This window comes from Heloderma suspectum, chromosome 7, assembly GCF_057233095.1.
Source record: "Heloderma suspectum isolate Gila_16-S chromosome 7, 16-S_ref, whole genome shotgun sequence".
NCBI classification, from domain to species: Eukaryota; Metazoa; Chordata; class Lepidosauria; order Squamata; family Helodermatidae; genus Heloderma; species Heloderma suspectum.
In genome coordinates this window covers 24,366,966-24,385,337 of record NC_139464.1, presented here as the reverse complement: position 1 = coordinate 24,385,337, position 18,372 = coordinate 24,366,966, and the positions used below count along the sequence as shown (strand labels likewise).

At 42.5% G+C, this 18,372-nt stretch overlaps 1 protein-coding gene across 6 annotated transcripts in view; it reads right to left on the bottom strand.

The window, feature by feature from the left end:
* The window catches only part of DCP1B (decapping mRNA 1B), an 88,489-nt gene extending 70,430 nt beyond the window's left edge, over positions 1–18,059 (bottom strand). For 2 of the 6 annotated variants that reach the window (XM_084809302.1, XM_084809304.1), the window contains exons 1-3: positions 17,890–18,059; positions 12,184–12,224; positions 2,937–3,064 (exon numbers count right to left, since the gene is read on the bottom strand). In XM_084809302.1, coding sequence (XP_084665428.1) covers positions 2,937–3,064; positions 12,184–12,224; positions 17,890–18,042 — 322 coding nt within the window. In that variant the 5' untranslated portion in view covers positions 18,043–18,059. The other 4 variants (XM_084809307.1, XM_084809306.1, XM_084809303.1 and 1 more) reach the window with 4 other exon arrangements.
* Positions 18,060–18,372: the final 313 nt, after the last annotated feature.

Sequence of the window (18,372 nt, the reverse complement as noted above, 5' to 3'; positions counted from 1 at the left end):
AGTCCTAGTCTACCTCATACAATGGCTTGTCTAGGTTTGTGGCAGATTTTGAGCTAGCATCTCAGCACTTATTGGAGAACAATGATATATCCCCATACAGCATAGGAATGTTTTATCTCTCAAAAGTAAAACTTTTGAGTCCCTTGCTGTTACAAATAGATTTCAGTTTCTCTGGATACCTAAAGCTATATATGTACCATGAAATCAAACTGGTTTCGAAGTCTGCTTAACAGAATGTTACAGTTATCAACACACTTCAAAGATTTTCATTGTTATTCAGTCCTCCTACCTGACTTTCAAAATTATGATGTTGCTAGAATTGTGTTTAATAATAGCAAGTGCTCATTTTTATATTATACAAAACAGCTTAACCAGCATTAATATGCAGACAAAGATATATTATTCAAAATTATACATAACAGAAAAATACTTTATAGTTACTCGAGGAATTTAAGTACCAGCCAAGGTAATCATAGTGCATTAAAAAGGTGATTTTCTTGCAGCAAGCACTAATTTTGCTTCCAGGCTACAGTTAGCTAGGCCAAGTAAACAGCTATTATTGAATTTACTCATGCGTATAAATGAGGTCGTGAAACATATTTGCCCCTAGAATGGAGATACTTTTGACTAAACATTTGTGTTAGAGAGGGGATGGAAAATATTCAGCTAAAAGATAACAGCAAATAATGTTCCATGAGACAATCATATCTTGGCTCATTAGGGCGAATTATGAATGACCCTTTTGTCTTTGTGGTGCGTGAGCAACTATACCAAGAAGTCTCTAATTAACCATAGTTTCCCCTTTTCATCTGAACTGGGAAACTACAGTTACCAGCTTTGGAACAAGCCAGGATCCTAAAACAACTTCAGTCACTGGAGGATTCTGGTTTATTTAATTGGAACAGGCTGCATGCACGGGCAAAAGGTTCATTCATATCTCAGTTTAATAAGCAATGATATAATGGTCTGAACCACTGTGTGAGGATGAACTAAACAGCTGGCATATTTTAGAAAGTATTAAAAGGAAATGGAGAAGTGAACTGGGTAGATTATTGTCCACATGCCACATTTTACACCTAGAATGCTTCCAATGGGAGAGGTGAACACATGCATAGTTTTTCCTACTGAAATCAAAAGGTGACTTAAAAGTGCCTCACCTTAACTGGATGGTGCTCTTATCTCAAATATTTCATTTCCTAGTTTGCAGTCCCCCATCTCATCATAATAGAATACTGTTGTAAAAACTATTCAGAGTCCATCATAACCAAATCTAGAGAAGACTGAAGAGTTGAGAAGAATAGGCAACAACATAGTAGACAAAAGAATGCTGATGAATGCTGGATTGTTAAGGATGCCCTATTGCCCCGGCTTCCCAACTGGATGGCAAGTAAGAGAAAAAGAAATAAATTATTTTTACAGGAAGGGGAGGGGAAGGAATGTCGTGCTTCCCATTCTTTGTCAATTATAGCAGTGATTTTTTTCTCATTGGCCATATTCTTATAAGCCCCAGAAGAGACACCAACATTATTCAGTAGAACCATAGCAGCAAATCTGTTATACTTATCCATCAAGCTATGGTGGCAGGGCTTAATTTGAACCATGTTACACGGGCCTTAGCCATGTGGCTTCAGATCAAGGTTAGTGTTCACCATGCTTAAGGTCAGTGCTAAAGTTTCCTTAACCATTTGTGTCAAGGGGGCAGGGGAGGGAGCGAGCGTGCATCCCCACAGCTGGTTCCCAATCTCAATGATGGTAAAGAGGGAGCCAATGTTACATTTGCATCAATCCGAAGTCCCAAACCCCCCTAATTATCACAAATAGGGTATCCATACTTTTAAAAGAGTACCTTGGTCTCTACATTCCCTTGAGCCCAACATGTAAACCTGACAGAAAAATCAATTCATGATATATTATGTGGGCAACCAGTCTGTATACAAACATTTATAATCACAGAAAACAATTCAGCTTTTCTCACCCCCTTCAAGTGTTGGTTACGCCTACTAGTCTAATTTAATTTTAAAACACAGAGAAAGCTGTAATATCTTAGGAAGATGGATTGTTTATTAATATACATTTCTGAAAGTCCTAGCATAATAGAGCTACAAGCTGTTCAGTTGCGAGCTGCTACTGTTACATAAAGAACTAAATAAGGGCCAATTACACACAACATGCAAATGCACTGGAATGAGCACCAATGCCACATGTAAAAACAACAACAAAAAAGCAACTTTGGGAGACAGAAATTTAGAGTAGAGAAGGTGGAATGCTTAACCCTTTCTCTGCCTACTACTTCTCTGCCCCAAATGCCCCCCAAGCTATTTTTCCCTCCATGGGGTTCTGAACCAGTGTTCCCCTCACTCTTTTGGCAAGTGTGTTCATGACATGTCCAGGCTGTTCTATGTTTTGGGTCTCTGGATAGTTATATGGATGGCAAGCAGATGAACTTTCTTCCTAGATTTGGTTGTTGTCAAGATTAGCAGGAAGAAAAGGCAAACCAGCCATCGTTAAGGGCAAAGGAGCCCCTTAGGAAGACATCAAACATGCTTACGCCCTTGCTACTATACCAGTAACTTGTCTAATCACATACCTCAATAGGAATTACTGGGAGAACTGAGCCCACTTGTCTGAACATAGCCTTGCCCTTGCATTTCATTTCTTGGTAATATTGGAGAACCTCAGACTTTGCAATATAAGTTGTGCAAAATGATCCATTAACTATATTTAATATACTTCCTTAAGAGACGAGAAACTTTAAAACTTTTTCATGTTTTAGTGTACACAATATTGACATTTTCTCAATTCGGCAGTTTCTGAAAATTCAGAACACGTATTAGGGTTGGGCGGTTTTTAATAGATGAGACTTTCAAGAAGAGTCTACCAGAAGCATAATGTTCCCTCAAACATGAATTTATCCCATGCATAAAAGAGTTACTCACATCTGGCATTTCTGTAAAGTAGGAAAGGGTCCTGTAACTGGAAATCCAGATCTTTAGTTATAGGTTCTGTCCGGTTCTCCATGCTCAGCCTATTCATAATGGTGAATCCATACTTCGGTGAAGCTGATCTGCAAATTATCAAAGCCCAAACCATTCAGTCAATAAAAAATCTGTACTAGATTATGACAAATAAGTTAGAACACTTTGTTGCATAGGTAATACTATAATTTTGAAAAAGGTAACTTCTGAAAGGCTGAGGAAATATTTGTTTCTTGGGGGGAGGGGTATTTTAATTTTCTTTACAAACTTAACTTCAATACAGATCCACCATCTTTACCTCTTTGGGTGGCAGCTTTCATTTGGATTTTATGTATCATCTTTTAATTTGCTGCTTCTGCAGTTAACTGAACATAAAGTATTCCATGAAAGTTACCATAGATATGGTTTCTGACCATTTCACATACTTTAGGGCACAATCCTACACATAAATAGACAGAAAGAAGTCTTACAACTCCCAACGTTGTTGGATTTTTCCTGTCTAAACATGAATACAATTGTGCCCCTTAACTCATTTTGTAAGAGTTTGGCAAGAGCGCTCCTAGTAAGCAAGAGCTCAGTTTTTCTGCAAATTAGCAACTAGCATAAGTGAGAACAGTTTCACAATCTTATTTGAAGGTTTCCAAATTTACGCTCTGAAAATCAGAGGTCTGCTCCCAGTTTATTAGTGTCGTATTAGTTGGAATCACCACATGCACAGTCTAATCTACTCAAAAGTAAGCCCCACTGACTTCAATAGGACTTACTCCCAAGTAAGTGTTTATAGCAGTGCAGCCTATTATGCTGAAACAAGAGCAAGCACTACACTAAAAAAATCCATTTAGTGAAGAAACTAATTCCACAGAGACTCTCCATTACCATTACAGAAAAGGGCAACTAAGGGTGCAATCTTATCCATGTTTAGACGGAAGTCCTACAACTCCCAACATTCCCCACCTAGCATTGCTGGCTAAGGAATGTACCCTAAAATTTTTAAGGGGCTTGAGCAGCTCCCCTCCCCTGGAGGAAAAATTACAACATCTTAGATGTTCACCTCAGAAAAAAAGCAAGAAAGGGGAGACATGATAGAAGTGTATAAAATTATGCATGGTTTGGAGGAAGTGCCTTTTCTTCTTCTCTCATAATCCTAGAACCTGGGATCATCCTATGAACCTGACTGGTGTGAGATGTGAAACAAATAAAAGGAAGTACTCCTTCATACAGTGCATAAACTATTTAATTCACTACCAAAAGATGTAGACCCAGTTCACACATAAAGGTGGCAAATCTTAGGTTATTTAACCCACAATTTGCTGTGGTGCATGCTGGGTCCATTCTGCAGCTATTTTAAATATTCAACCCCCAATTGAGCTGATCAGGGGTTGCTACGTGATGGCCGAACCTGGTCACTATAGGTTAATCATGGGTTACACGACCCACAGTAAACCTACCATTAGTAGTTAGGGTAACTGTGGGTTGCTTTAACCTATAGCGTCATGGTTCTGATGTCATGTAGCAACCACTGATGAGCCTGATCAGGGGCTGAATATTCAAAAAGGCTGCGGAATGTGCCTGGCATGCACCACGGCAAATCTTGAGTTAATTAATCCAGGATTTGCCACCATTACATACAAACAGCCCTGTAGTGATGTCCACCAGGCTTTAAAAGGGGATTAGACAAATGACTTTAAAAGGGGATTGGACAAATTCATGGAGAATAAAGCTATCAGTGGATACTAGTCATGAGGGTTATACACTACCTTCAGTATCAGAGACAGTATGCCTCTCAACACCAATTGCTGGGGAAGATAAGCAGGAAGGTGCTATTGCCCTCAGTCCGGTTTGAGGGTTTCTCGCAGGCAGCTGACTGGCCACTGGGTGAATGAAATGCTGGACTAGAGGGGCCCTTGGTCTGACCTAGCATGGCATTTCTTATGTTCATCATTTTCTTTTTTACATTTTTTTTACATTCTAAAGTAGAACCAAGTTTGATGCCAAGAAAAGGACAATGGCTAAACATCTCAGAGGCATTCCAAGTTTGGTAATCCTCAGAGGATGTCTCTGCACCCTGAGCCACTGGAATGTGTATTATAGGAAGGGAGGTAACAGAAAACGAAACAAAAGGTGCAAGTGATAGGAAGCAAACATGATGATAATCAAAGAATTATCAGATGAAGAGTTTGTTCACTTCATTTTACTGTTATCTTCAACAGCAGGCATAGTTTTGACATTTAATGCACTTATTTCCCCCTTAATATTCAACAGTAACAGGCTATAAATGAAGCAGTTTATGTGAAAATTAGAATAACACAATCATAGAGTTGTAAGTGACCTCCAAGCTCATCTAGTCCAACCCCCTGCCCAATGCAAGCTGCAGCTACAGCATACCTGACAGACAACCATCCAGCCCCTGCTTAAATACTTCCGGCAAAGGAGAATCCACCACCTCCTAAGGCACTCTGTTCCACTGCTGAACAGCTCTGTTAGGAAGTTTCTCCTAATGTTTAGCTGTAATTTGCTTCCCTGCAATTTCAAACCTTTGGTTCTAGTCCTGGCCTCCAGACCAACAGAGAACGAGTCTGCTCCATCTTCTGGCATGACAGCCTTTCAGATATTTTAAGACCTCTATCATGTCTCCCCTTGATTTTCTCCTCTCCAGTCTAGATATACCCAGCTCTTTCAACCGTTATTATTATTCAGATACTACAAGGTCACATAGAGCTGCAGCTGGAGGAGGCACTCTCTAATTTCTGCTCATTTTAATTCTTAACAGACTGAAGGGGTTATGACTTTTCTAACATTTATATCAACAACACGCATTCCAAAGATGTAAACAGAAAAATAAAAGTTAGTCTAGCACAGTTGCTAAGAGACTGCCATGAACCAGAAAGTCCCTGGTTCAAATCTCTGGAATAAACTCACTAGGCAGTAGTCTTAGGCAAGGTACTATTCTCTCATGATGGCCAGGACAGGAACTGATGGTGGGGGGAATGTATTTATCAGGTGAGGCTGTGCAAGTCCTGGATGACTGGGCTGGATGAGGGCCAACAGTGATGGGCTGGATGAGGGCCAATAAACTGAAACTGTAGTAATGGGCTGGATGAGGGCCAATAAACTGAAACTGAATCCTGGCAAGATGGAAGATCTGTGGGTGGGTGGTTCCCGGTTCCAAGAGATAGGCTCATTGCCTGATCTGGACAGGATGCACTCCCTCTGAAAGATCAGGTTTGTAGTCTGGGGGTACTCCTAGATCCATCACTGTAGACCAGGATATCTGAGAGAGCGCTTTCCCCCTTACCAACCTGTCCGATCACTGAGGTCATCAGAAGAAATGCTCCCAGTGGTTCCACATGGACCTATGGCCTGATTGGAGCCCATGTGGAGAACAGCCTTCTGAGTGGTGGCTCCCTTCATATGGAACTCCTTGCCTCTGGAGGTCAGGCAGGCACCAACACTGGGTTGTTTTCGGCACGTTCTGAACACAGCTCTTTTCCAGGAAACCTTCCTTGGTTGACCAACTCTGTTTTTTAAAGAATAATTGTAATATCGTATTTCATTCTTTTTATCTTTTGTTCATTTTATCTCTCGTTGTTCACCGCTCCGGAATCTGTTAGATGTGGGGCGGTATACAAATGTTGTAAATAAATAAATCAGGCTTTTTAGCCCAGCAGAACCTATTTCTTCAGAATTCCTCCCTCCTCTGAAACCAGTGGGGGAGCAGGGGATGAACTATGCCAACTTCAGGCTAGCTTAGCTGAGGGAGCCAATTCAGGCCCCACTCAGGAGAACGGAAGGGCTTTGTATGCAACAGATTCAAAGCCACCTCCACCATGCCCAGGAAGCTGTGGGAACTGGGTGGCCGAGAAAGGAGAGGCCTAAGAGGTGGAGAAACTAGGTGGCAAACCAAACATGGTTTCTAATCACAGGCTGCAGAAGATCTGGTAAGTTTAGAAGGAAGTGTAATTTCATACGATTTGACATATGCTGATTTATCAGGATTCTTTGCTAGCAGACTGTTTCCACTTGCACTGGTACTTTGGTACTCTGCACAGAAACCTTTCTTCAAATTCTCCCCACTCACCCACCCCCCGGCCACTGAACCAATGGGGTAAATTCACTACAGCAGCTCCAAACTGGCATAATTGAGGGGCCCGATTCATGTTCCTCTCAGGGAAACTTCTGCCCCACCCCAGGGTCTACCATGAGCACAAACACCCTGGTAGATTTAGACTTGCAGAGCTTTCAGGGAGTAGAACAGGAGCCTCTTGGTCATGACCCCCATGCCGGTGGAGAAGAGGGGTGTGTCCACCATATCCTAACCCCCCTCGGATCAGTGTCCAGGGGAATTGAGACTGCCCTGTTACTTATCTCTTAACTAAGTAAAAACAAAAGTAACTCATGGAACACTTCCCTGTCTGGTAGCCTAGAGCTGATTCTTCTTCAACAAAGGTGACCTGGCAAGTGGCTATTAGCAAACCTGACACAGACTATAAAAGATTAATTCATAAGCTATAGAAAATATAATTTAAACAACAATATGAATAAGCAATAAGATCTGTGACATAAAGCACAACCCCAAACATGTTTTCTCAGAAGAAAGTTCCACATATACCCTAGTAAGCATAATTAGGACTGTGACTCATGTTCTAATTAAAATAAAAATGTAATCTTTGCCATTTAGAACAAAGTGCCTCAACAGCAAAGGACTAGTTTACATTTTGTGCAGCAACTGTATTTCCTGCGGGGAACATGTAAACTGTGTGCACGTTTACAGACATGATCTTCCAGCCACACTTGATGGTGTTGATTCCAAGCAAACACTACTGAGAATTTTATCAAAGTAGGAGAGGCTTTGCAGGGCCATTTGGGCCTACAGACAGGTGCACATGTGAAGAGATATAAGCCACCTATTTTTATTAACACATAACATCTGCCAAAAGTGCTACAAATCATGCTGTAAGTAGAAGCATGTTGTACCTATTTGCATTTGTTTGTATGTATGAAAGGAGGCACTAAGCAGAGCAAAAGAAGCTCAAACTAACTAACATGTTTGAAGCAAAGTTATCTGAAATAACAATGCTCATCTGAGCTAAGAGGATGTTCATATATACAATGTAACCATCTCCCAGACTGCAGAAATCATGTGTAGTTTCCGTATGCTGTCCTCTGACTAGTGCTGCATTCTTACCTGGCAGTAAGCCCTATGGAACACAATGAGACTTACTTCTGTGTAAATGCACATAGGACATGCTGTCAGATTTTATTCAGTTACTTTTGTTCAGAATTTGTATAACATCTTCTTGATCGTGCTTTGACCTGATGGTCATTGTTGCGAGGTTTTGTTTTAAATAGGAGATAAATATAATGTTGCCCTTGCTGATTTCTAGTTTTTGCCTTTTCTTCTAAATTTAAGGCAAAGCTGATAGAGGGAAGGGGATGGTTTTCCTGCTCTTAGGAAAAGCAGAACATGAGCCAGCTAGCAGAAAACAAATGTTCTCTCTTGGCTAAAAAGGATGTAGTACCTAAAAGAACAGGGGCTGAAGAGGAAGTGGCTTCATGAAGCAAACAGATGGGTATTGCAAAGTGTTTCTGACCTAATGTCCAAAATAAATCAGTTTAAAGAGACTTCCTAGTTTTAGCTTCTGTGATGTAAGCCACTGCTTGCACCATTAACAGGCAAGGCATGTTCATAGGTCTATGCTTCTTAGGATTTTCTTGTTATCCGAGTCAGTTTCTCTGTTCATTACATTTCAAGTCCTATTCATCAAGGCAGTATCCTTTAAGGAAACCCTTTTCCTGTATTACCTTTGACCGTTTCAAGCCAACATCAGCTCTTCTTCTCTTAAGAGTAGGACAGAAATTATTAATTTATTTATAAATAAAGCAAAACACATTGAGGGCACAATCCTATGCATGTTTAGACAGAAAAAAGTCCTACAACTCCCAGCATTCCCCAGCCAGCTTGCCTGGCTAGGAAATGCTGGGAGTTGTAGGACTTTTTCCTATCTAAACATGCATAGGATTGCACTCTAAATTAACACAACAGTAATTATTAGAGGGAGATGAGATACTGTTAGGAGGAAGAATCAAGGGGTCATCTAGCATGAGACCGTCATGGAACTAGGTAGCTGAGAAGGAAGAGGACTAGGGGGTACAGGAATTGGATGCTAAACCTAATATGGCTTCTAATCCGGGGTTAGCAGAAGATCTGGTAATTGTGTATGATTTGAGAAATGCTGATTTATCAGGATTCTTTGCTGGCAGAGTGTTTCCTCTTGCACTGGTATTTTGTTTAATCTGCAGAGAAACATTTTCCTTACACTTTGCTGAAAATTTTCACTACTTTATTATCACTACAGAAGGGGAGGTGGTAAGAAGTCTCTTCATTAAGGCCCATCAATTTGTTGCCCTTTTTTAAAACAAAACCTCCTTTATTTATCACGTTCACATTTATTTATTTATTTATTTATTTATAAATAAATAAATAAAATTTCTTGGCCACCTTTCAGGGCAGAAGTCCTCCCAAGGCAGCTCACAGCAATAAAATACATAAAAACAGTTAAAATATTAAAAGTAATTAAAACATAAAACAATAAAAGCAACAATAAAAGCCAACAATAAAACCTGCAACAAAGTTGCAATAACAGCAACAGCAGTAACAGCAACAATACCAATCATATCAATAGAAGGCCAAGGTAAAATGCTTTCAAGGCCTTCATGACAGAGCATGGCAGACCTCTGATGGCAGCTTGTTCCAGAGGTGTGGAGCCACTGCAAAGAAGGCCCTCTTGTATGTGGTCACCCACCTAACTGCCCTCACGGGTGGGCAAATGAAAAGGGCCTCTCTTCCTGATCTTAAAGCCTGGGCAGGCTGATATGGGTGAAGGTGGTCCTTCAAGTAACTTGGTCCCAAACTGTTTAAGGCTTTAAAGGTCAAAACCAACATTTTGAATTGGGCTCGGAAACACACCGGTAACCAGCGCAGCTGGCGCGGTATAGGCGTTATGTGATCGAACTGCCTCACCCCCACCAATACTAAGGTGGCCACACTCTGCACAAGCTGGAGTTTCTGAACCATCTTCAAAGGCAGCCCCATGTATAGCACATTACAGTAGCCCAGCCTGGACATGACTAGTGCATGGATAACTGAGGCAAACTCTGTCCTCACCAGTAAGGGCCACAGTTGGCATACCAGTCTAAGCTAGTAAAAAGCATTCCTGAACACCACAGCCACCTGGGCTTCCCCAGTTATCTTAGAGTCCAGGAGGGCTCCCAGACTGCACACTTGGTCTTTCAGGGGGAGTGTAATCCCATCTAAGACCAGTTGTAAACCTCCATCTGAAGTAGTTGATTTCCCAACCCACAGTCCCTCTGTCTTGTCTGGATTAAGTTTCAGCTTGTTCACTCTCATCCATCCCAAAACAGCCTCCAGACACTGGTTTGAGAATTCCATAGCTTCCCTGGGATGTGCAGATGAAAACGAGAGGTAGAGCTGAGTATCACTTGCATACTGATGCCATTTCAGCCCAGACCTCCTGATGACTTCCCACACGGGTTTCATGTAGACGTTAAAAAGTATGGGGGACAAGATAGAACCTTGCAGCACCCCACAGCCTAATGGCCATGGGGTGGAACCGAAGTTCCCCAGCACCACCTTCGGAGACCGCTCCTCCAGAAAGGACTGGAACCACTTTAAACCTGTGCCTCCCAAGCCCAGTCCAGATAAATGATCCAGAAGGATACCATAGTTGATGGTACAGAAAATCACTGAGAGGTCCAGAAGAACCAACAGGGTTGCACTCCCCGCATCCACTCCCTGGCATAAGTCATCAACCAGGGCGACCAAGGCTGTTTCCATCCCATAACCAGGCCTGAAACCTGATTGGAATGGATCTAAATAATCTGTTTAATCCAAAATGACTTGGAGTTGTGAGGCCACCACACACTCCAGCACCTTGCCCAAGAATGGCAAATTTGACACAGGGCAGTAATTATCTGGAACCATAGGATCTAAATTTGGTTTCTTCAGCAAGAGCCTCACCACAACTTATTTCAAAGCTGCGGGGACCTCACCATCCCTCAAGAAGACATTTACCACCTCAGAGGTCCAGATATCCAGCTCAGCTCTGGCAGATTTCACAAGCCAGGATGGACAAGGGTCTAAAGGGCAAGTACTAGGCCTCAGTCCTCCAAGCAGTTTGTGCAACATCCTCAGGTTGCACAAGCCAAAAGGTATCCGTAACATGACTAGATGGTGCGCCAGCCGTGTCCATATCAGACTCTGTCAAAACAATGGCATCCAAGTCAGCACGAATCTGAATGGTTTTATCTGCAAAGTGTCTGGCAAATTGTTCACAGTGGACCTTTGAGGGTTCGAGTTGTTGTTCCAAGGCCTACACCCAAGAGGCCCTTAACCACACGAAAGAGTGCCACTGGATGACATGGAGCAGATGCAATGGTGGCAGAGAAGTAGGATTTCTTCGCTGCCATCCCCGCCACAGAAGAAGATCACAAGTGGATTCTTACCTGTGTTTGATTGTATTTGTTCTGAGTCTTCTGCCATTTGTGCTCTAATCGTCGACACAGTCATTTCATCGCCCTCAGCTCCTTGGAATACCAAGGAGCTGACACAGTTCTACGACTAGGTCGAGGACGTTTGGAAGTGATCATATCAATAGCCTGGATCATCTCCTCAATCCAAGTGGTGGCCAGGACCTCGGCAGGACTGCCAGCTAAGCCTGCAGGAAAATCCCCAAGAGACCTCAAAAATCCATCCGGATTCATCAGCCTCTGGGGGTGGACCATCAAATTTGGTCCCCCACCCCTGCAGAGGTTACAGGTGGCCTGAAGGTCAAAACTGATCAGATAATGATCTGTCCAGGCCAAAGGAGTCACTACTGGCTCCCCCACCTGCAGATCATTTTCTCCCAATCCAGCACAGAAAACCAGGTCCAAAGTGTATCCTGCCACATATGTTGGGCAAGATATTATTTGAGACAGGCCCATGGTTGACGTGGCGTCAACATGGCGTCAACACATCAGACTGGGCATCTTTTGTGATGTGTGTTTTGAATATTCACACCAAGAAGTAGTTCAAAAACATGCAACTGTTGATTCAATTGAAGGTATCATTTCACGTGCTCCGTGTTTTTCTGTTCTTCAAGAATGGCATGACTTTAAGACACTGACCTTAAAAATAATAATTTCTCACCTTGTGTAAACAAACAATGTTCCTTCCACATCAGTCTTCTCCTAAAATCAGATAAAAATGCATAGATTGAAAGACTGTTTTAGTAATAAAAAAAGCCATCTAATCAAACTGGCACAAAGTATATGCAAATGGATAATCTAAACTGGGGGCTGCTTCAAGCACTACAGGAGATGAGCAAATGTTTATAAACCCCCAACTAAACACTGGCTTTCTGATATGTACACAACTTTTATATCACTGTCCACACCTTTCAAAACACGTGTATCACACACACACTACACTTTTATTATCCATACTGTGTTTATATGCATCAGAACTGTAACATGTGAATTATGCACAGAGTACTTGGGGCCAGCTTCAGCTGATCCACCAGCTACGGCCTTTCCGGGTTAGGGATAACCTAGCCACAGTAGTACATGTGCTGGTAGGACTACTGCAATGCACTTTATGTGGGGCTGCCCTTGAAGACGACTCGGAAGTTGCAGCTAGTGCAAAATGCAACAGCTAGACTGCGGAGCGAAACACCTTATAAAAATCATACAACACCAGTTTTAAAGGAATTGCACTGGCTGCCAATACACTTCCGGTCGGAATTCAAGGTTTTGGTGATGACATTTAAAGCCCTAAGTGGCTTGGGACCTCGATATTTGAGGGAGCACCACTCCCTATATATGCCTGCCCGAGGAGTGAGATCTGTTGGAGGGGCCCTCCTCTGTGTCTCACCAGTGCGAGACATACACTATGGTGGGGCGTGGGAGAGAGCTTTTTCTGCTGTGGCGCCCCAGTTGTGGAATGCCCTCCCCTCGGAGGCCCGACTGGCGCAGACATTGGTCTCATTTGGGCACCAAAAAGCATGGCTTTTTACCAAAGCCTTTGAGAGTTCAAATGCATTCCCTAAAGTTGCACACTGTTTTAACTATTTTATTGTTTTAGATTTTAATTGGTATTAACTTGTTTAATGGTTTAATATGTTTTAGCTGTTTCAATTATTTCTTGTTTTATACTGCTTAAGCTGATTTTATCCCTACGCTGCCCTGAGACCTTAATGATATAGGGCGGGATACAAATGTTTTAACTAAAATAAAATAATTAATAATTAACTCCTCACGAAGAAGAATTAGGGCTAGTTGTCATCTCATTTGTGATAACATAGCCACTTCCCCATATGTGTCTCCTTTACTGAATAACAATACTGTTTGCTGGTGTTATATCAATTGGACACTCCACATAAATTGCCTTATTGTGCCGAAGGACGAGCATGCACCAAAGAAACTCCACAGAGGTTCTTCTTTACTGTTTTTTTATCTTTTTATCTTCAACACATGGCTACTGAAACTGGTGCATACAGGACATGCTACATTTGAAATGAATTTATAAAAATAAGGAATTTGACATTATTCATGTCAATTTGATAAAGAAAAGGTGCCCGGTATATTAAAAAAAAAAAGTGACAGGAATTTGCAGAAGCCACAACAAAAGACAACACACTGCAGTAACTAATCAAGGTATCCCTCCAAGCAAGTACATACCTGCTCCATATTTTTTTAATTTAAAACAAACCTATCTGTAATGAATTTCTTCACGGAATGAGAGAGCCGAAAGCAATGCAGAAGCACCTATTTTGGAAAATATATGAGGGGCACCTGGGGATTGAAAACGTTAATCAAGTGCTACAGATCTGCTATACTGGCCACAAATAAATTTGCATAGTGATAAGGTGGTTAAAAAATGCCACACATACCAAAAAACACACCAACCTAGCCAATAGAAAGAGCCATTGTAAAGAAATGATGGCAGATTAAAGACATTAATAGAAAGTGGATGATGATATCTTTATATACTCTAGGGAAGCTTGCTTATGGTCGCAGATTACTATTCCCACTATCTTGAAATAGCCATGTAAGAAAATCTGACAGCACAATATGATATCATGCACTTGAAGTCCATCTTTTTAAGATATGGCATACTACATGTTTCACCACAGATGGTAACTCTAGCCATGAAATTAAAAGACGCTTGCTCCTTGGGAGGAAAGCTATGGCAAACCTAGACAGCAGAGTAAGAAGCAGACACATCACCTTGCCGACAAAGATTCATATAATCAAAGCTATGTTTTTCCCAGTAGCGACGTATGGCTGTGAGAGCTGGACTATAAGGAAGGCCGAGCGCCGAAGAATGGATGCCTTCAAACTGTGGTGCTGGAGAAGACTCTTACGAGTCCCCTGGACTGCAAGGAGGTCAAATCAGTCCATCCTAAAGGAAATCAACCCTGACTGCTCATTGGAAGGACAGATACTGAAGCTGAAGCTCAAATGTTTTGGCCACCAAATGGGAAGAGAAAAGTCACTGGAAAAGACCATGATACTGGGAAGGATTGAAGGCAAAAGGAGAAGGGGACAGCAGAGGATGAGATGGCTAGATAGCATCACCGATGCAATGAATATGAACTGAGCACACTCCGGGAGAGAGCGGAGGGCAGGAAGGCCTGGCATGCTATGGTCCATGGGGTCACGAAGAGTCGGACATGACTTAACGACTGAACAACAACAATAGTACATGTTAATGTTTGATATGGTTTTCAATATGAATTCAAACATTTTGCCAGGGACTATGGCTTTCAACACGTCACATCCAGTCCCAATATCTGCAATCAAATGTTCTTGTAGAAAAAAGATCAGGTTAGTCAAAATGCTGCCAAAAAACCCCACACACTCAGATCAGTATATGACACTGCTGAATTTCAGGGCACTTTCTAGCACATGGAAAATCCAAGGCTAAAATCATTCCACAAAACACTGAGAACTCAGATTTCCTAACTTAGTAGATATAGCTCACTATACAATATACAAAGAATCACAAAAAGGGCAGCCAGCGTTGAAGAGTTTTGGAGACCTCAAAAGCTTGCTCACTATTTTGTGACATTTTGATAGTCCTAATAAAGATACTGTCCAATTGTGGTTCAATGCAGCTTCATTAGTTTTTATGTGCCTCGGAGAATACCAAATGTAGCCATGCAGGAGCAGGAACTACCACCAAGGGATGATATTTTCCACTATATGAAGAGGGAGTTTGCTTTTTCAGGGTTACATGCCCACCAATCACTGTATCACAGGTGCAGAACCTCAGCCAACGGCCATAACAGTTATCCTTGTTCCAATATTTCTGGCCCTGACTGCATATCCCCCTTTTCCTCCTTAAGGAACCCAAGGCAGCATACATAATCCACCTCCTCTTCATTTTAGCCTCACAACAACAACCCTGGGAGGTAGGTTGAGCTGAGAGTCCGTGACTGGCCCAAAGTCACCCAGTGACCTTCCATGGCCGAGTGGGGGAAAAGTGCCCTTTTCTGTCTAAACATGCATAGGATTGCGCCCTTAAACTAAAATATATTGGAGGGTTGTATTTTGACCCACCCCTTTGCTTTTGGCTGCACCTGCCACTGGAACATGGCCTGAGAGCTGCTCCAAAATGGAATTCAGCCCTCGGGCTAAAAGAGGTTCTGCACCCGTGCACTACATAATACTACACAATTTGGCTTCGACTGACTATTATACCCAGAACACCACCTAAAATTAATATCCGGTCTTCATAATATAAAGACTGCCATGTTTCTCTTTACGTCTGCTACATGTCTATCAAGGAATGTGTGTGTTTTACTTAAGGCTGATCTGGGTAACAGCTGAGCTTTATGTTTTAAAAATGGGAGTTAGCCATTGTTTCTTTGTGCCAGAATTCTAGGTGTAACCTGATACCTGCAGCATCCAGCAGAAACTAATTCAATCAATCTGTAATCTCCATCTTGAGACTAAGTCTAGATGCAGACCTTATGGTTAGAACATCAAGCCAACTTTTTGTTCTTTCTTATTTTTTCCTCCCCACCTTGCTTTGTGTAACATCCACCCTGATGAAGAGTTCTGGAGAACTCAAAAGCTTGCTCATTGTTTTGTGACTTTTTGGTTGGTCTTAGAAAAGTGCATCCCAACAGTGGATTTTGGAATGATAAAAATGTGTGTATATGCTAACGCATGCTAATGACAAAGGGCACTAGATACATTATTCCATGTTCATATAATGTGATAATACCCAATACTCAAATACCCAATATTTTAGGGTGTAATAGGTGACATAGTGTTCAAGAAAATAAAATGAGGAAATTTAAGTTTGGCTGGGGGGGCAGCAGAAAGATGTCAGGAAGGGAGAGCAAGTGTGGTATAGTGGTTAAAGTGTTGGAGTGGGATTAGTCCCCACTTGGCCATGAAGCTCACTGGGTGACTTTGGGCCAGTCACTGACTCTCAGCCTAACCTACCTCAGAGTTGTTGTGAGAATAAAATGGTCTGGGTAACAGCTGACTGGAGGAGGAGAAGATGGAGAAAAGGAGGATTGTGTATGCCACCTTAGGCAGGATAAAAAAGTAACAAATAATAAATAGGGAGCACTAAGCAACAATAAATAGAAAAGACTGCAACATCAGTCAATGCAAAAACCACCTGCAGCATTATACATTAAAAGGTGGTATATAAATAAAATTGTCAGTAACAAGAAATGTAAAAGGGGAACCAGATATATAGTATAGTAACTTCTTTTGCAGAGCAAAGAGTTCTGCAAAAACTAACAAACAATATTAGTATGTGGATACATCATGATTTGTTTAGAACTAATTTAGAGTGGGTTTTCTTGATTAGATGCAATAACTGCAAGTCATTTCTTTGAAGAGACATTGGGAACGTGGCAGATTATTTCTGAGTGGAGCCACTGGGGAGCAACAAAGCCTCATTCCCAGCCCTGCTGGCTCACCCCAGCCAAAGCAGAAGGTGGGGGGCAGTTTCACTGGGCTGTTCAGCCTGGCAGATCCATGTGTTTACAACCACTACCCAAACTGACAGCAAGTGAGGCAGATTAGCTACACCAGCTCCAGGACTGGCATAGCTGACAGTGGGGGGAACTGTCTTCTGTGGGGGGAACGCCCACAGAACACCCTCTTTCAGGACTTTCTGCCTGCTATCACCAGAAAGAGAAATACCAGTGGCAGTTTTGTGTCCTCCCCGCACCCCAAATACAGCAGGGGCTTCTGCCACAGAAGAGAGAGACACACACACACAGCACTTGTCTCTGCATCCTCTTATCAACCCACCATCCTAACCCCCTCCAGCCATCAACAGGGGTTGCTGGGTCGGAATTGCACTCCAAAAACGTCACTTTAAAAAGTTTACTTGGCTCACAGCAGAGAGTTGCCTTGTACAAAGAATAAAACTGATTTAGGCTTGAGGTTTAACCCATCCCAGTTAAGCAGAAGATGAAAGCATCAATAATTGTTTCTACCCGGACGAGGAATACAATGAAAACGGCTACGTGGAAAATAAAGCACTTGTATCTCTTCAACGCTTCCCTTTTTACGCATTTCAAGCTAACACACACTGGCTTCATCCCCCAGCTTGCGTTCCCCACTTGCTGGTGCTGTGGTCGGAACATGAGCAGAAGATCACGTTAAAAGCCAAGGCAAAGATCTCCTGCAGAGTTTGCGGGGGCCTCCCACTTAAACGTACGCAGACGCTTTAAAGACGATTTCTTTCCTGACTGCCCCTGCACTACAGAATTTACGGCACGGGAGTGACGTTGCTGTTTTAAAGCCATAGCTACTTTATTTCATCCCCTCTCCCATTTCAACACCCCCCATCACCGCCCCGGGATTACTCTCGCGCACGCACCCACTCGTTGGCCCGGTGCCCGAAAGTGTAGAGCGCCACCTGGCTGGCCACGTCCACGATGCTGCTGATATAGGGGTCGTGCCGCTGCAGAGCCGCCAGACTGATGTCCAGCCCCTTGCCCAGTGGGGCGGCCCCGGACACCGCCGCAGCCATCTTGCCTCCGAGAGAACAACGCTAGACCTCGGGGCAGACGCAGCTAATCCTGAGCCGAGAGAAAGATTGAACGCAACGGCCTCTTTCCATTACCTCAAAGGGAAATTCAAGACCGGGCAAAAATCAGGCTTGGTAGTCGAGCACCGAGTCCGGAGAGCGCGGAGCTGTTGCCATTGGCGACAGGTCTCGCTCAAAGCACCGGGGCCTGTGGTTTGCACCTCACTTAGAGCCCAGTTAAAAATACGTGAGGAAACATAAAAGACCGAAACTTTCCGACATGCTATCCTCAAAATAAATAAACAAAAAACCAGCAACATAAATTTTCAGCGG